At 36.6% G+C, this 14,009-nt stretch overlaps 1 protein-coding gene across 2 annotated transcripts in view; it reads left to right on the top strand.

Moving 5' to 3' along the window:
- The first annotated feature begins 813 nt into the window (after positions 1–813).
- LOC131876373 (agamous-like MADS-box protein AGL8 homolog) overlaps positions 814–14,009 on the top strand; it is a 103,403-nt gene continuing 90,207 nt past the window's right edge. The window contains exon 1 of one of the 2 annotated variants that reach the window (XM_059221573.1): positions 814–1,112. In XM_059221573.1, coding sequence (XP_059077556.1) covers positions 931–1,112 — 182 coding nt within the window. In that variant the 5' untranslated portion in view covers positions 814–930. The remainder of the gene's footprint in view (positions 1,113–14,009) is intronic. The other variant, XR_009372680.1, reaches the window with a different exon arrangement.

The raw sequence follows: 14,009 nt of genomic DNA, 5'->3' as shown, positions 1-14,009 counted from the left end.
AGTATTGGGTTAGCAAGGAAGAAACAATACTATATTAATGAGTTCAATCCCAATTATGATCATCTTCAAAAAGTCTATATAGGGGCTAATATATCATGGAAGGCTAAAATTCTAATCGGACAACTTAGAACCAACTCTCACCAACTTCGGTGTGAGACCGGGCGGTGGAAAAGGCCAAAAGAGATTTGGGAAGAAAGAGTTTGCCCGTTTTGCGTCAGCGGGAGTGTGGAAACTGAAAAACATTTTATCTTAGAGTGTGAAGCACTTAAAGTCAGCCGGGAGAAGTTTGCCAATTTCCTAACTGCTAGCACATGGTATAACCTGTTCAGCGAGGAGCATATCGTGAAGATGGGTGCTCTCATCATTAGCCTGAATAAGCAGAGATCAGACCTTAAAAAACTGATTCAGCTTGATCAGATTGTCCCATAGGCTATTCTTAGCCTCGTGGACGTTAAAATTCTTTCTTTCTTTCTTATGGGTATGGTAATTAACTATGATGATTTATGCATCCAAAAGATATGTTTTTACACTTTCTACAATTACACATTTGAGACATCAAAATTAATGATGAGTATTTGAAACGTTAGATTTAAGAGTAAAGTAGACAAAATAACACCGAAACAGCTGTAGAAAATTTAAAATCATTCAATATTGACACATAAGATTTTGAAAAACACAAAACTAGAATACACCATAAGTACCATAGGGGTGGTAAGTTTTAATTTTGTGGGCACATCGTCTCAGGCCATTTGTGAAAAGGCCAAGTCAACCATCGGCGATGATTTCAAATAAACGCAAGCAAGAGATTTGAGTAGTGTGGAAATTACTAAAAGGAGGATAGACGGTGTATTATTATACCGACTTGCGAGTGTGGTGGGGAGCTCTTCTTCGGCTGAACACTATTGCGGTCTGCATAAGATAAGATACAGAATGGTGAGGGGAAAGGTACATCTGAAAAAGATAGAGAACCCTGTAAATCGCAGGGTTACATTCTCCAAACGGAAGGCGGGACTATTGAAGAAGGCTAGCGAACTTTCTGTTCTCTGCGAAGCTGAAATTGGCCTCATCATTTTCTCATCCACGGGGAAGCTCTTCGAGTATGCAAACCCCAGGTAAGGAATCCCCATCTTCCCTCTCAATGATATTCTCTAGACAACAGAAAATTACAGTTTATATTTTTTTCCAAAGTTAGATAACTTAGAGATATAAAAGTTCTTCAAACAAATACAAACATATAACGAATACAAACAAGTACAAAGAACCGTAGCAAAGTTTCCTTGCTCCTCCTTATCTGTAGATTTTTCTGTCGCAAAGCAATCGGTGTGTTTGAGAAACCCTAGTTTAGTAATCTCTGTACAGCGTGGAAGGCACGCTATTAATTAAGTGCAGGTTGCGTTTAGATGGAGTGATCACCGTAGCCAATTTTGTGAATCTATTAATCAAGTGCAGGTTGCGTCTAGATGGAGTGATCACCGTAGCCAATTTTGTACTGCTATTCACAAGGCTTGCTATACTACACGCATTCACATTTAAAACATCCATTGTCATCGTTGCGCCAATGCAGAGGTACAAACCAACTAATGCTACCACTTGTCTGCATCCTCCTCGTGTTTTTGAACCTTTGTTTTATATTCTCATTTGAGAAACACCTCTTAGGAGAAGCATATAGTAGTTGTAAAGCTAATTTTGTGCACACACATTTCAGAGTGTTGTCTCATACTTGTTTAAAGATGCTCCAATAACTATGTACTTAAAATTGCCAAAACTTATGCATAAATGCTCCAATAGTTGCGTGCTATGGTACCAATAAAGGTGCACAAATAGGCCAATTATGGTCCAAAAATGCTAAAAATTAGGTGGCTATTGATACATGTGAAATTTATTAATGGGCTTTTTAGTTTTTTTTAAATTTCTTTAAAGTAAGTAATTGGGGGGTTGGGTGTGCAAGAACTAAATGACTATTTGAACATGGACGATAACTAGTGCTCTTCCCCTAGTCCAGGACAGTGCCTTATGCCATATAATGTATTCTTCCTAATTTGCCCTAAAATCACAATTGCAACAAATTAGGGTTAGGGTTACATCTTAACAAGTGAATATCTTTGTAAACAACACAATCCTAGATTTGAATTCAGCTATATATATATATATATATCACAATTGCAACAAATTAGGGTTAGGGTTACATCTTAACAAGTAAATATCTTTGTAAACAACACAATCCTAGATTTGAATTCAGCTATATATATATATATATATATATATAAACCCTAATTTGTTGCAATTGTGATTTTAGGGCAAATTAGGAAGAATACATTATATGGCATAAGGCACTGTCTTGGACTAGGGGAAGAGCACTAGTTATCGTCCATGTTCAAATAGTCATTCAGTTCTTGCACACCCAACCCCCCAATTACTTACTTTAAAGAAATTTAAAAAAAACTAAAAAGCCCATTAATAAATTTCACATGTATCAATAGCCACCTATATATATATATATATATATATGGGTAAGTGCACAAAGATGGTGGTCAGAAAAGTGGACACAAAAAAAAAACATGAAAAACACCAAAACACGCACGGGGTATTTCAAATTTAAAAAACCCCGTACGCGTTTAGGCTCGTTTTGCTGAGCCTAACCAAAGCTAAACTGCATGCACGGTTTAAAACATACTAACCGCGTACGCGGTTTAAAGAATACTAACCGCGTACGCGGTTTAAAAACTAAAACCGCGTACAGGGTTCTGTCTGTCAATAAAATGCAATTCACTTACATTCCATTAGGTTTTTCAGTAGGATATATACATAAAATATAACATTTAAGTATAAGTGAAATGTCACTTATACTTTAAGTTATATTTTATGTATATATTGTCAGGATGTTTGAGAGTGGTTCCAGATCTCTAAAAGAGTTATAATGCAGATTCTAGTTTTTTGAGTATTCTTATAAATTTCAGACTTAGTCAAATTTCAGTAATTAGCATGCTCATATCAGCATTATGTCTCTCATCTCTTCTCTACATTCCCCCTCTCTTCCTTAACCCCTACCTTTTTGTCTCTTAGGCATCTCCCTCTAATTTCTTCCCTCTCCAGTGAAAACTTTAGTGGCTAATATTCGCCAATTGGCTATTTTTTTAAATTCAGGAATCAAATTTGACTAATAATTTCAACTTTTAAGGTGACCCAAATCGCCACTTTTTTACAAATTTTTATTTTAATGTTATTTAAATCGTGAGAGAATTTATTTTATTAATTTTTTTAACTTAAAGATTCGCCGCAATATTTGATACATGATTGGATCAAATTCGCCAACATTTTATAATTTATTGTAGAAATCCAAATTAATTCACCAATAATATATCATAATTATTAGTTACTTTAGGGTTATATCAACAATATTTTGTTTGTGGGGTTTAAAATTGCTTTTGAATTGTTGACTTCAATGAAAACCAATGGTCTAAAAGCAATTTTTGGCCCCATGAGTATTACAAATTGTTTGTAAATTTTATCTCACAAAATAGAAAGAGGGCTATTAGATTATTTTAAGTTAATGGTAGAAATCAAATAAAGTAATTTCAACCTTCATGCCTTTACTTTTTTATAAAAGTTTATTTTTAAATGAAAGGAAATGCAATAGTAATTAATGCATACAATGATTATTTTCCAATATTCGCCAATATTTTCTACCAAAAAAATTGATAAAAATGAATTCGCCAATAAAATTATTATTTTTTTAATAAAAAGGAAAGATTCACCAATAAACATTATTATCATTTTTAGAAAAAATTAAATATTCGCCAAGATTTTATGCAATTTTTTGAAAGGGGGTTTCTTAAAGTTATCATTGTCCCTCTCTCGGGTATCTTTATGTCTCTTTCTCATCTCCCTCACCCTCTTTCTCTCTTTCATATATCCCTCTCTTTCTCTCTCTCTCTCTCAAATATCTTTATCTCTCACTCTCTTCCCCTCTCTTAAGTATCTCTCTCTCTCATGCTCTCCCTTTCCCTCCTCCTCCCTTTCTCTTCCTTTGTCAAGTATTTCTTTCCCTCTAACTCTCTTTCTCTCTCCCCCTCTCGCTCCATTTCTCTTTCTCTCAAGTCTCTCTCCTTCTCTCTATCACATCTTTGGCTATCAACCTCCCCCCCTCTCTCTCTCTCTCTCTCCCCCATTCTTTCTCTCTTAAGTCTCTCTCCCTATGTTCCTCTATCTCTCTATCTCACTCTCCTCCTCTCTCAAGTGTATCTTTTTCCCACTCTCTCCCTCTCTCTCTCCCATTTTTTATCTCTGAAGTCTCTCCCTCTCATCCTCGTTCTCTTTATCTCACTCTCTCCTTCTCTTAGGTGTCTCTCTCTCATTCTCTCCCTCTCGCCTCTCCCTCCCTCTCTCCCTTTCTCATTACCTCTCTTTCTCACTCTCTCCCTCTCTTCGCACCTCTCTCTCTAGTCTCTTGTAATATCCTTCCACCCCTTCCTCCCTCTCACTCAGACTCTCTCTATCTCTCACCCTCTCTTTCTCTCTCTCACCTTTCCTCCCTTTACCTCTTAGGTCTCTCTTTCTCTCCCAATCCCTCTATCCACCTCTTAGATCTCTCTATACCTCCCCCCCCCTCTCTCTCTCTCATTTATCTCTTGTCTCTCCCTCTTAGTCTCTATCTCACTCTCCTCCTCTCTTTGGTGTATCTCTCTTCCATTGCCTCCCTCTCCTCCCCCTCTTTAGGGTCAAAAGGTATTCTTAGGGGTCATATGGTATCCTAGGGATCCATGCATGTGTCCTAAGGGGCCATAGGACACCATATGACTCCTCAGGACACCATATGACCCATAATGACACATAAGAGGTCATATGGAGTCCTAAGGGGTCATAAGACACCATATGACCCCTTAGCACACCATACGACCCATAATCACACCAAATGGTATCCTAAGGGGTCATAAAACACTATATGACCTTTTAGGACACCATACGATCGATAACAACACCATATGGAGTCTTAAGGGGTCAAATAGTATCCTAAGGGGTTGTAGGAGACCATATGACCCCTTAGGACACCATATGACCCCTAATAACACCATATGGTGTCCTAAGTGGTCATAAGGTGTCCTAGAGGTCATACGACATCGTAAGATACATAACGATACCATATGGTGTCTAATGGGTCATTGGACACCATATGACCCTTAGAACACAATACGACCCCTAACAACATCTAAGGGGTCATATGACACTATATGATCCCTTAGAATACCATAGGACCTATAATGATGCCAAATAGTGTCCTAAGGGGTCATAGAACACCGTATGACCCTTTTGGGCATCATATGGTGGTGTTATGGGTCGTATGGTATCTCGAGGGGTCATATGGCATCCTATGACCCCTTAGGACATCATATGATGCCGTTATGGGTCATATGGTGTCTTAAGGGGTCATATGGTGTCCTAACAATATGACCTCTTAGGAAATAATATGACCTCTAGTGACACCCAAGGGATCATATGGTGTCCTAGGAGGTCATAGAATACCATATGACCCTTTAGGACACCATACGACCCATGATGACACCATATGGAGTCCTAAGGGATCATAGAACACCATATGACCCGTTAGGACACCATATGACCCATAACGACACGTAAGAGGTCATATGGAGTTCTAAGGGGTCATACGACACCATATGACCCCTTAGCACACCATATAACCCATAATGACACCAAATGGTGTCCTAAGGGGTCATAAAACACTATATGACCTCTTAGGACACCATACGACCCATAATGACACCATATGGAGTCCTAAGGGGTCAAATAGTCTCCTAAGGGGTCGTAGGAGACCATATGACCCCTTAGGACACCATATGACCCCTAATGACACCATATGGTGTCCTAAGTGGTCATAAGGTGTCCTAGGGGTCATACGACAACATAAGACACATAACAATACCATATGGTGTCCTAATAGGTCATAGGACACCATATGACCCTTAGAACACAATACGACCCCTAACAACATCTAAGGGCTCATATGGTATCCTAAGGTGTCATAGGACACTATATGATCCCTTAGCACACCATAGGACCTATAATGACACCAAATAGTGTCATAAGGGGTCATAAAACACCAAATGACCCTTTAGGACACCATATGGTGTTGTTATGGATTGTATGGTGTCTTGTGGAGTCATATGGCATCCTATGACCCCTTAGGACACCATATGGTGTCGTTATGTGTTGTATGGTGTGTTAAGGGGTCATATGGTGTCCTAGGGGGTCATAGGACACCATATGACCTCTTAGGAAACAATATGACCTCTAATGACATGTAAGGGATCATATGGTATCCTAAGAGGTCATAGAATACCATATGACCCTTTAGGACACCATATGACCCATAACGACACCATATGGAGTCCTAAGGGGTCATATGGTGTCCTAAGGGATCATAGAACACCATATGACCCATAACGACACCTAAGGGGTCATAATACACCATATGACCCCTTAGTACACCATACAACCCATAAATATTATCCAACCAATACATCCACACAATCCAAAGAAACCAATACGTTCATTTTCTTGAAACGTTCTACTTTATATCCTATCTTAAAAAAACCAAAAAAAAACTGACCACCTTGTCAATCTTCTTATCACCTTATATATATGCAAACAAAAAGAAGATATATTGGAGAGAGAGAGAGAGAGAGAGAGAGAGAGAGAGAGAGAGATGGGGTATGGAGGAAGGGAGAGGGGGGGGAGAGAGAGAGAGATGGGGTATGGAGGAAGGGAGAAGGGGGGGGGGGGAGGGAGTGAGGGAGGGAGGCACCTTGTATGCGCTTGAGAGGGGGAGAGAGGGAGACAATACACATACACACACATATGTGTGTATATATTTTTAATATATTATATATTATTATATACATATATATATATATATATAAATATTATATATATATATATACATATATATATATAAATATTATATATATATATATACATATATATATATATAAATATTATATATTTTTAATTTTTTATATTATATATAAATTATATATTATATGTATACACACACACACACACATATATATATACACACTCCCAAAATTTAAACAAGCTTAGCTCATACGTGCTATTTATAGTAAAAATAGCACGTACGCGCTTTTTATAGTACAAATAGCACGTATGTGCTTTTAATACTAAAAATAGCGTGTACACACTTTTTATAGTTAAGATAGAACTTACGCGCTTCTTACACCATAAGTACCTCGTACACGTTTTTTATACCATAGGTACCCCGTACGTGCTTTTGTCTGTTTAGGCTTCGAAATAGACCTGGATGACAAAGCTACGGTTTGGAAGTTTGATTTCCCTCCATTTCCCTCCTTTTTGGCATGTTTTATTTTATCACTTAGTTTTTCAACTTTGTTATCATCAGGTTCACACATCATCATGTGGGTATTTCTAAAATTTCTACCATATTTTCACCCATTTTCTGAGCTTTCTAACCATATAATTTTTAAAAAATTTGAACAACAATAACATATTATTATTGAATTTCTTTTACCAGTGTCTCCATAGTTCTCACAGACATACGTGCACCATTTTTTTAATAACTTTTGATATAATTATCCAAATTTAATTTTTTTTATATATTATTGTAGTGAACTTGATTCTTTACAATTTAAAAAAAAAAAATTGCATTTTCGATTTTTTTAGTGCAACTTTATGCTTCGCGCATGAACAGGTACCTAATTTTCAGGATGTGCTCGATCGAAAAAATCATTAAAAAAACAAATACTCAACAAAAAATTACAAAAAAATACACATCTTCTAGTGCTCACTCTTATCTATCTTTCTGCCAAAGGGTTTTTCAAAATACTAAATCTAAATATGACTTTTTTGATGCACACGATAGACACTAAGTTATGTTTTTCTGAAAAAATTAGGGTCTATTTTTCGTGCGCGAAGGATTTGACCCTCTTAATCTTATCCAATTTTGAAAAAGTTTAGTAGTTTGGAAACTAGATTCAGAGTACTACAATATTTGTTCTTTGATTATCTTTATATCTTGAGTGGATGACATTCAAATTTTGCCTCCAAATTCAGGTTCACTTAATTTCAGAAAAAAAGTGTCCACTTATACCCCCCTTTTTGACCACCATCTTTGTGCACTTACCTATATATATATATATATATATATATATATATATATATATATATATATATATATATATATATATATATATGTATGTATGTATGTATGCATACATATATACATATATATGTATATATGTATGTATACATGTATGTATACATATATATATGACTATTCATATACTATCAATAATATTATACAATCATATTAGGTTTGGAGGAAGAGACATGATGGGTCTGCCCAAAGCCATTTCTACATTAAGCCCAAGAGTAGATGTGTACCGCAACCCTCTTGCTTGCTTAATAGCTTGTACCTACTTTCCCTATCGATGTTTTATCTCCCTAAAGACAAGTGTCAACTTGTGGAGTTGGGCGGAGGTCGTAAGTGGGTTCCTTGGCTCTTATACATAAGTGCCCTTTGGTCCTAGGAGCCATTATGGTCAAGTCTAGGACAACCTACTTAGCCCTCTTATACCCCTTTTGCTTACACCCCAGGACCTTCCTAAAAGGTGGGTTTTAGACAATCAAGCACACCTTATATTCTATCGTATGAACATATACTTAAGCATTCGAGTTATTATGCATAAGCAACAGGTATACATATATAAGACAATGATTGGCAGAAATATCGAGTATACCACTGAATAAAGGTTTGGTAGTAATAATTTGAGAAAACTAAAATTCTATTGTGGTGAATTGGAATTGTCTCCTTTGTCATTGCTTCTCTCTATCTTATGAGAAACGATTTTTCTTGTTCTTCAATCTGCTTGAATGACTTGATCTGCTTTGAATGATTTGTTATGCTTGAATGATTTGATCTATTTGAATGATTCGATGATGATCACCTCTTGGATTGATTGATGTTGCTGATCATTCTTGATGCTTGATGTGTTTTGGGAAATGGTTGCTTGTACCTTCTAGGTGTATTCCCTATTTTACTTCCACCCTTATCCTCTTCTTATGATTGGAGTTCTCAATTTATAATATAATATTCAATTGCTTGAGAAAGAGATCACTACAGACTTATAATATTTAATTGCTTTGTCGTGGAGTGATTTTTCTTGGGATCCATCCCTTTTTTTATTGCTAGCCTCTGTTACTTATATTCTCCTCTTTTACCAACACACCTTTTCCTTTACTAAATCGCACCCGCATCTTTGTTAATATTAATTACATTCACACCTTTTGGGATGCAACTAGTATAAATATCTTAAATACATCTATCTAGAGAAATACCAAGAGATATCAATTGAAACTGTATGCAGGAAATGCGGTGACCAAAATGAATAAATCGAAATCAAAAGACCCACATACCAATGTGACTCTTGGTGCAAGTATATGAATTAATTGAATTAGTTCAACTTCCTAAGGGGTGTCCCATTGTTCTCTATCTCAAAGGATCCCTAAATCCAATATTTTGCTCTCAGATCATTGAGCAAATGACTTAGGAATGACAACTCCAAGAATGAATGATATTTGATCTACATGCATGAATGCATTCTAAGATCTATATGATGTGTTAAAACTATGATGATTAAGTTTAAGATGAAGATAATGATATGATAAAGATTAATAAATTATCCTAACATGATATACCAGCCTAGCATGAAGATTATATGATATGAAAAATACTTCTAAATGCTATGATGATGTTTTAACAAAGAGAGGCTAAGATGCTTAGTAAATTAGGCTGTAATGTAGATGCATAAAAACTTGGAGATCTGGTTAATGAAGAATGAGAGCTCTATTTATAGGGAAAATAGGGCAGTGGATGGTTGAGATTGAATAATCTTAACAAGGGCTAGGATTGAAAGCTAATCAATCCATGTTTACAGTTCTCACCAATGAAATGGTGAAAATTGTCAACAAGAGGTTGCTTGAGAGGAGATGCAAGAAGCATTAAATGCCTGAGAAGATATGAAGGTTACCTTAGGAGGTAAGGGTTAAGGTTAGGTTAGGGTTATCCAATGGATAAAGCTTTTACCCCAGGGGCAAACTCTTGTGCAAGGGTTAAATGGCTAACTATGGTCAAAGCCATAAGTGTTTGATGAGACACTTGATTCAAAAGGATGGTTGGATGCTGAGGAAGCTTGGGGCTCCTTGTTGTGTGGAACTAGGCTATCTTGAGCTGCTCCCATAGCATTGCAATATTGTAAAGGGTTATCATCCGCAGATATTGAAATTTCTTGTCTATTGTAGGGGAACTTGATCCATTGATGGTACGTGGAAGGCACCACCTACATTTTATGGATCCATGGATGACCCAATAGTATATCATATGTCAAGTCTATGTCCAAGATTTGGCACATGGTGTCTCTTTATACAGGATCTACCTAAATGGGTAGTATTAGTGCCTTGATTAGCACTTTTTTGATCATTATTGGATGGTGTATTGCCTGATAAAGTCAACACTGGTTGTTTAGACTTCACATTGTTGGCATCGATTACCCCATCATTAACAATGTTTTTGTTCCTTGTCCAAAATTTGGACTTATCCGAATTGTTGTTATTGTCTTGATTGTTAAAGGTGTTATTGTTTGACGAATTAACACCTTCCTTAAAGAACTTCAATGTTCCTTTCTTGATGGAAGCTTCCTCTACTTGGATACCATTTCCTATTAATTTTGCAAAAGATGGTATGCATTGTAGTTTGAGTTGATAACTCATCTCACTATTTAGATTGTCTATGAAGATTTCCATCTTTTCCTTTTCAAGCACGTCTCGTGGATATCTTGATACCATGCGCCTCCATCGTTGTAGAAACACCATGAATGTTTCATTTTTCTTTTGTTTCGTGTTACACACATCTAGCATGGTGATTGCGTGTTGGATGTTATACGAGTATTATGTTATAAACTTGTTCACCAACTCATCAAATGATCTGATGGGAGGTGTGAGTTTTGACAACCACTCCATTGTTTGCCCTCCCAAACATCTTAGAAATAATCTCATTAAGTATGTGTAGTTGTGAGAAAACTCTAAGCACATGGTACAAAATTCCTGAACCTGATCACGGGGATCACTCTTACCATCTTATTTGTCATACTTTGGTATATCTGAATTTGTGGGAAAAGGTACCATGTTCAATCTCCTATCAAAAGGATAAGGACAAATGTCATCTAATGAATATCGTACCGTGGTCCCTTGTTGCATGTCTTGCATTTGTCTTTGGAGTGTTTGGAGTCGTTGTGTAAGAGAAAATAGGGGCGCATTTGTGCTTTGATGGGGAGCTTCCCCTCGTTCATTAAGATTGTCCAGACTGTGGGCATGGTCTTGTTTGTGAGTGTTGTCTTGTTCATGGGTGTGATCTTGGTTGCGTATATTTTCTTGATCACGTGTCTCTTCTTCTCTCCGTTGTTCTTGATAAGCTTAGTTTATCGCTCTTGTTCTTGAAATTCTCTTATCTGTATTCCTTAAGTTTTCTGTGTCGAAATCCTCAGGAATATTGACTCCTTTGCTAGTTAGCATGATTAGATATTTTTGCTTATCCGTTTCTATAAGTCTTTCTAAATTTTTTTGGAAAGCTGTATTTTCTTGACATTATTGGAGAAGTTCGTTGGTGATCTCTGTTTCTCCCATATTCGCATATTCATCAAAAGGATTGGACAGTATACGACTCATACTTGATTCTGGTTGTGATTCCTTCTTCTTGTTTCTCTGAGATCGAGTGACAATGGGGCATTAATATATCTCTACCGTGGTGAATTCTTCTTCTTCTATTGGGGATCTTTGTGGAGTTGGTGGCTCAGGTCAAGCTTCGTTGTAAGTGATAAGAAACTTTGGAAACAAAGCGGTGTTAATCCTTCCTCCACTATTAAGGCGTTGGTTGAATGTTGTTTTTTGATTGTAAGCCCTACTTCTCAAAGGTTCTTTGTCAAATTTGTTGGTTTTTCCTTGGATATACAACTGCATATGACGCAAAAATGTGCGATGTGATGTAAAGAGTTGAAAGTTGATGTAGAGAAATTTATTCTTTTTGATAAGTGCCTTAGAACTAGGTTGTCTCTTCTTCAACTTAGTCTTTTGATGAAGACTTCCTCCTTTCAAAATATGGGGAGTGGTCATACACAAATGATCAATGTTGATGTTGATGTTTGGATATGGATACTTCGTTTTGGAAACTCAAGTTTACTTGTCAAGTAGAAGTTTAGTTTGATTCGCTTTTACAACAAAGTGTGTCAAATGATATGATCAAGTTTCATGATCTAGAAACTTAATTTGACAACTTGAGAATCTAACTAGGTATTGTTTTGATATGACTCTTTGGATGGTGGAACCTTTGAATACTGTTCTGATACTCCTTAATCTTGTTGGCTGAAATCTGATCTCAAGCTAGTTGAAGATTTGAAAACTCTTTCTAAGAGTGCTTTGTTGGATTCGGCAGTTTCTCACTTATGATTCTTTTTTGAAGTTTCGTTGCTGGATTTGTTAGAGGACCTAAAAGGGTATCCAAAAGTGTTGATGAAAGTTTCACAAGGTGGTTGGTTTGCTCTTTGTTTTTTACTAATTTTGACTATGCACTAGAACAGAGACTTGATGCGCTAAAGGATGCTCTCAAAGCGCTACAGAATGTTCCAAATGCGTTATGCTGCCTCTCAAATGCACTATTTTATATTGTTTGATAATATAATTGCTGGATAGGTTATGGGCTAATATGTCCCTTTGACGTGCTGATGTTTGGTATATATGCGCTATAATATGCTTTGGATGCGCTAGGTTGATGCTTTTATGCGCTATAGTGATGTTGAGAAGCTCTATCTAAATTCTTACAAGTATGATATTGATCATGCGCTAATGTAAATAATGAAAGCGCTAATTTTTGGTTAAAATGCGCTATTGGATGGTTGAGATGTGCTAGGATGTTGCTCCCACACGCTAATTGTCCTGATAACTTTGTTTTGATTTTTTTGCTGTGATGTTGAGAAATAACTTTTGTGACTTGATGGATGAGTTTCTGAAAATGACTTGAAAACACAACAGATAGAAGTGATAACAACTTGTCTATGCTAAACAAATAGTGTATGTTCTTTTGAGGATGTTTTTACTAGTTTGGATTACAAAAAGACAGATCAAGTAGACTCTTTATTCAAGGGTCATTAGCAATATCATAGCCCACTAGTCTCAATACTCTGTCAGCTCAAACAACCTTGTCACCCCTTAAGGGGCGCCCATTTTTTTTTCCTTTTGCCATAAATGAACCCAAAGTGAATTGCTTCTTAATTGCGTAGTTATCTTAGGAGATATATGGTGAGTGATCTTGGGAGCGGATTCTTGTCCACCCTTGCACTATGATATTGCCAATGTTTGGTAACTGTCTCGACTCAAAGCTTCTAATTATATGGTTTTTAATCAGGTTTACGTTCGGTCTTCAGTGATAAAATCCCTCAGGAGGCTTCCCAACTTTTAGAACAAAGGCTTTACATATCTTAAAGATACTAGAGGAAGACTAATCACTGAGCAAAACCATTGGAGGGGATTTTCATCAGCCTCCACATTTGATTATAGTGGGTTGGAACACTTGACGATAAAGTCATTTCTGACTTAGGTTGTTCCCCTCTCACTGGCCTTAAAGGCGCCCTAAGTGCAACTCGGGAGGGCAGACCTTCTAAAAGATTTAATTGCTTGAAGTAAAATAAAGCATAAAAGAGTGGTTTGGTTTTTTGGTCACCCAATTAAGGGGAGAGCATATACCTACCACTTTCGAGACAAGGCAAATAATTTTCTTTTTATCCTTCCAAAACAATGATTAGCTAAGACCTATTTGGAGATGTTGCTCCAACAAACATGGTGTTTTTTTGAGTCCCATAAAACAATTTGTTTGTTTAATCTAGGAAATGAAATCCTGGTCAACTTAAAAT

Source organism: Cryptomeria japonica, chromosome 5 (assembly GCF_030272615.1).
Source record: "Cryptomeria japonica chromosome 5, Sugi_1.0, whole genome shotgun sequence".
Lineage (NCBI taxonomy): Eukaryota > Viridiplantae > Streptophyta > Pinopsida > Cupressales > Cupressaceae > Cryptomeria > Cryptomeria japonica.
Note: the sequence above shows the minus strand (reverse complement) of the source record. Positions and strands in the feature narration are given on the sequence as shown.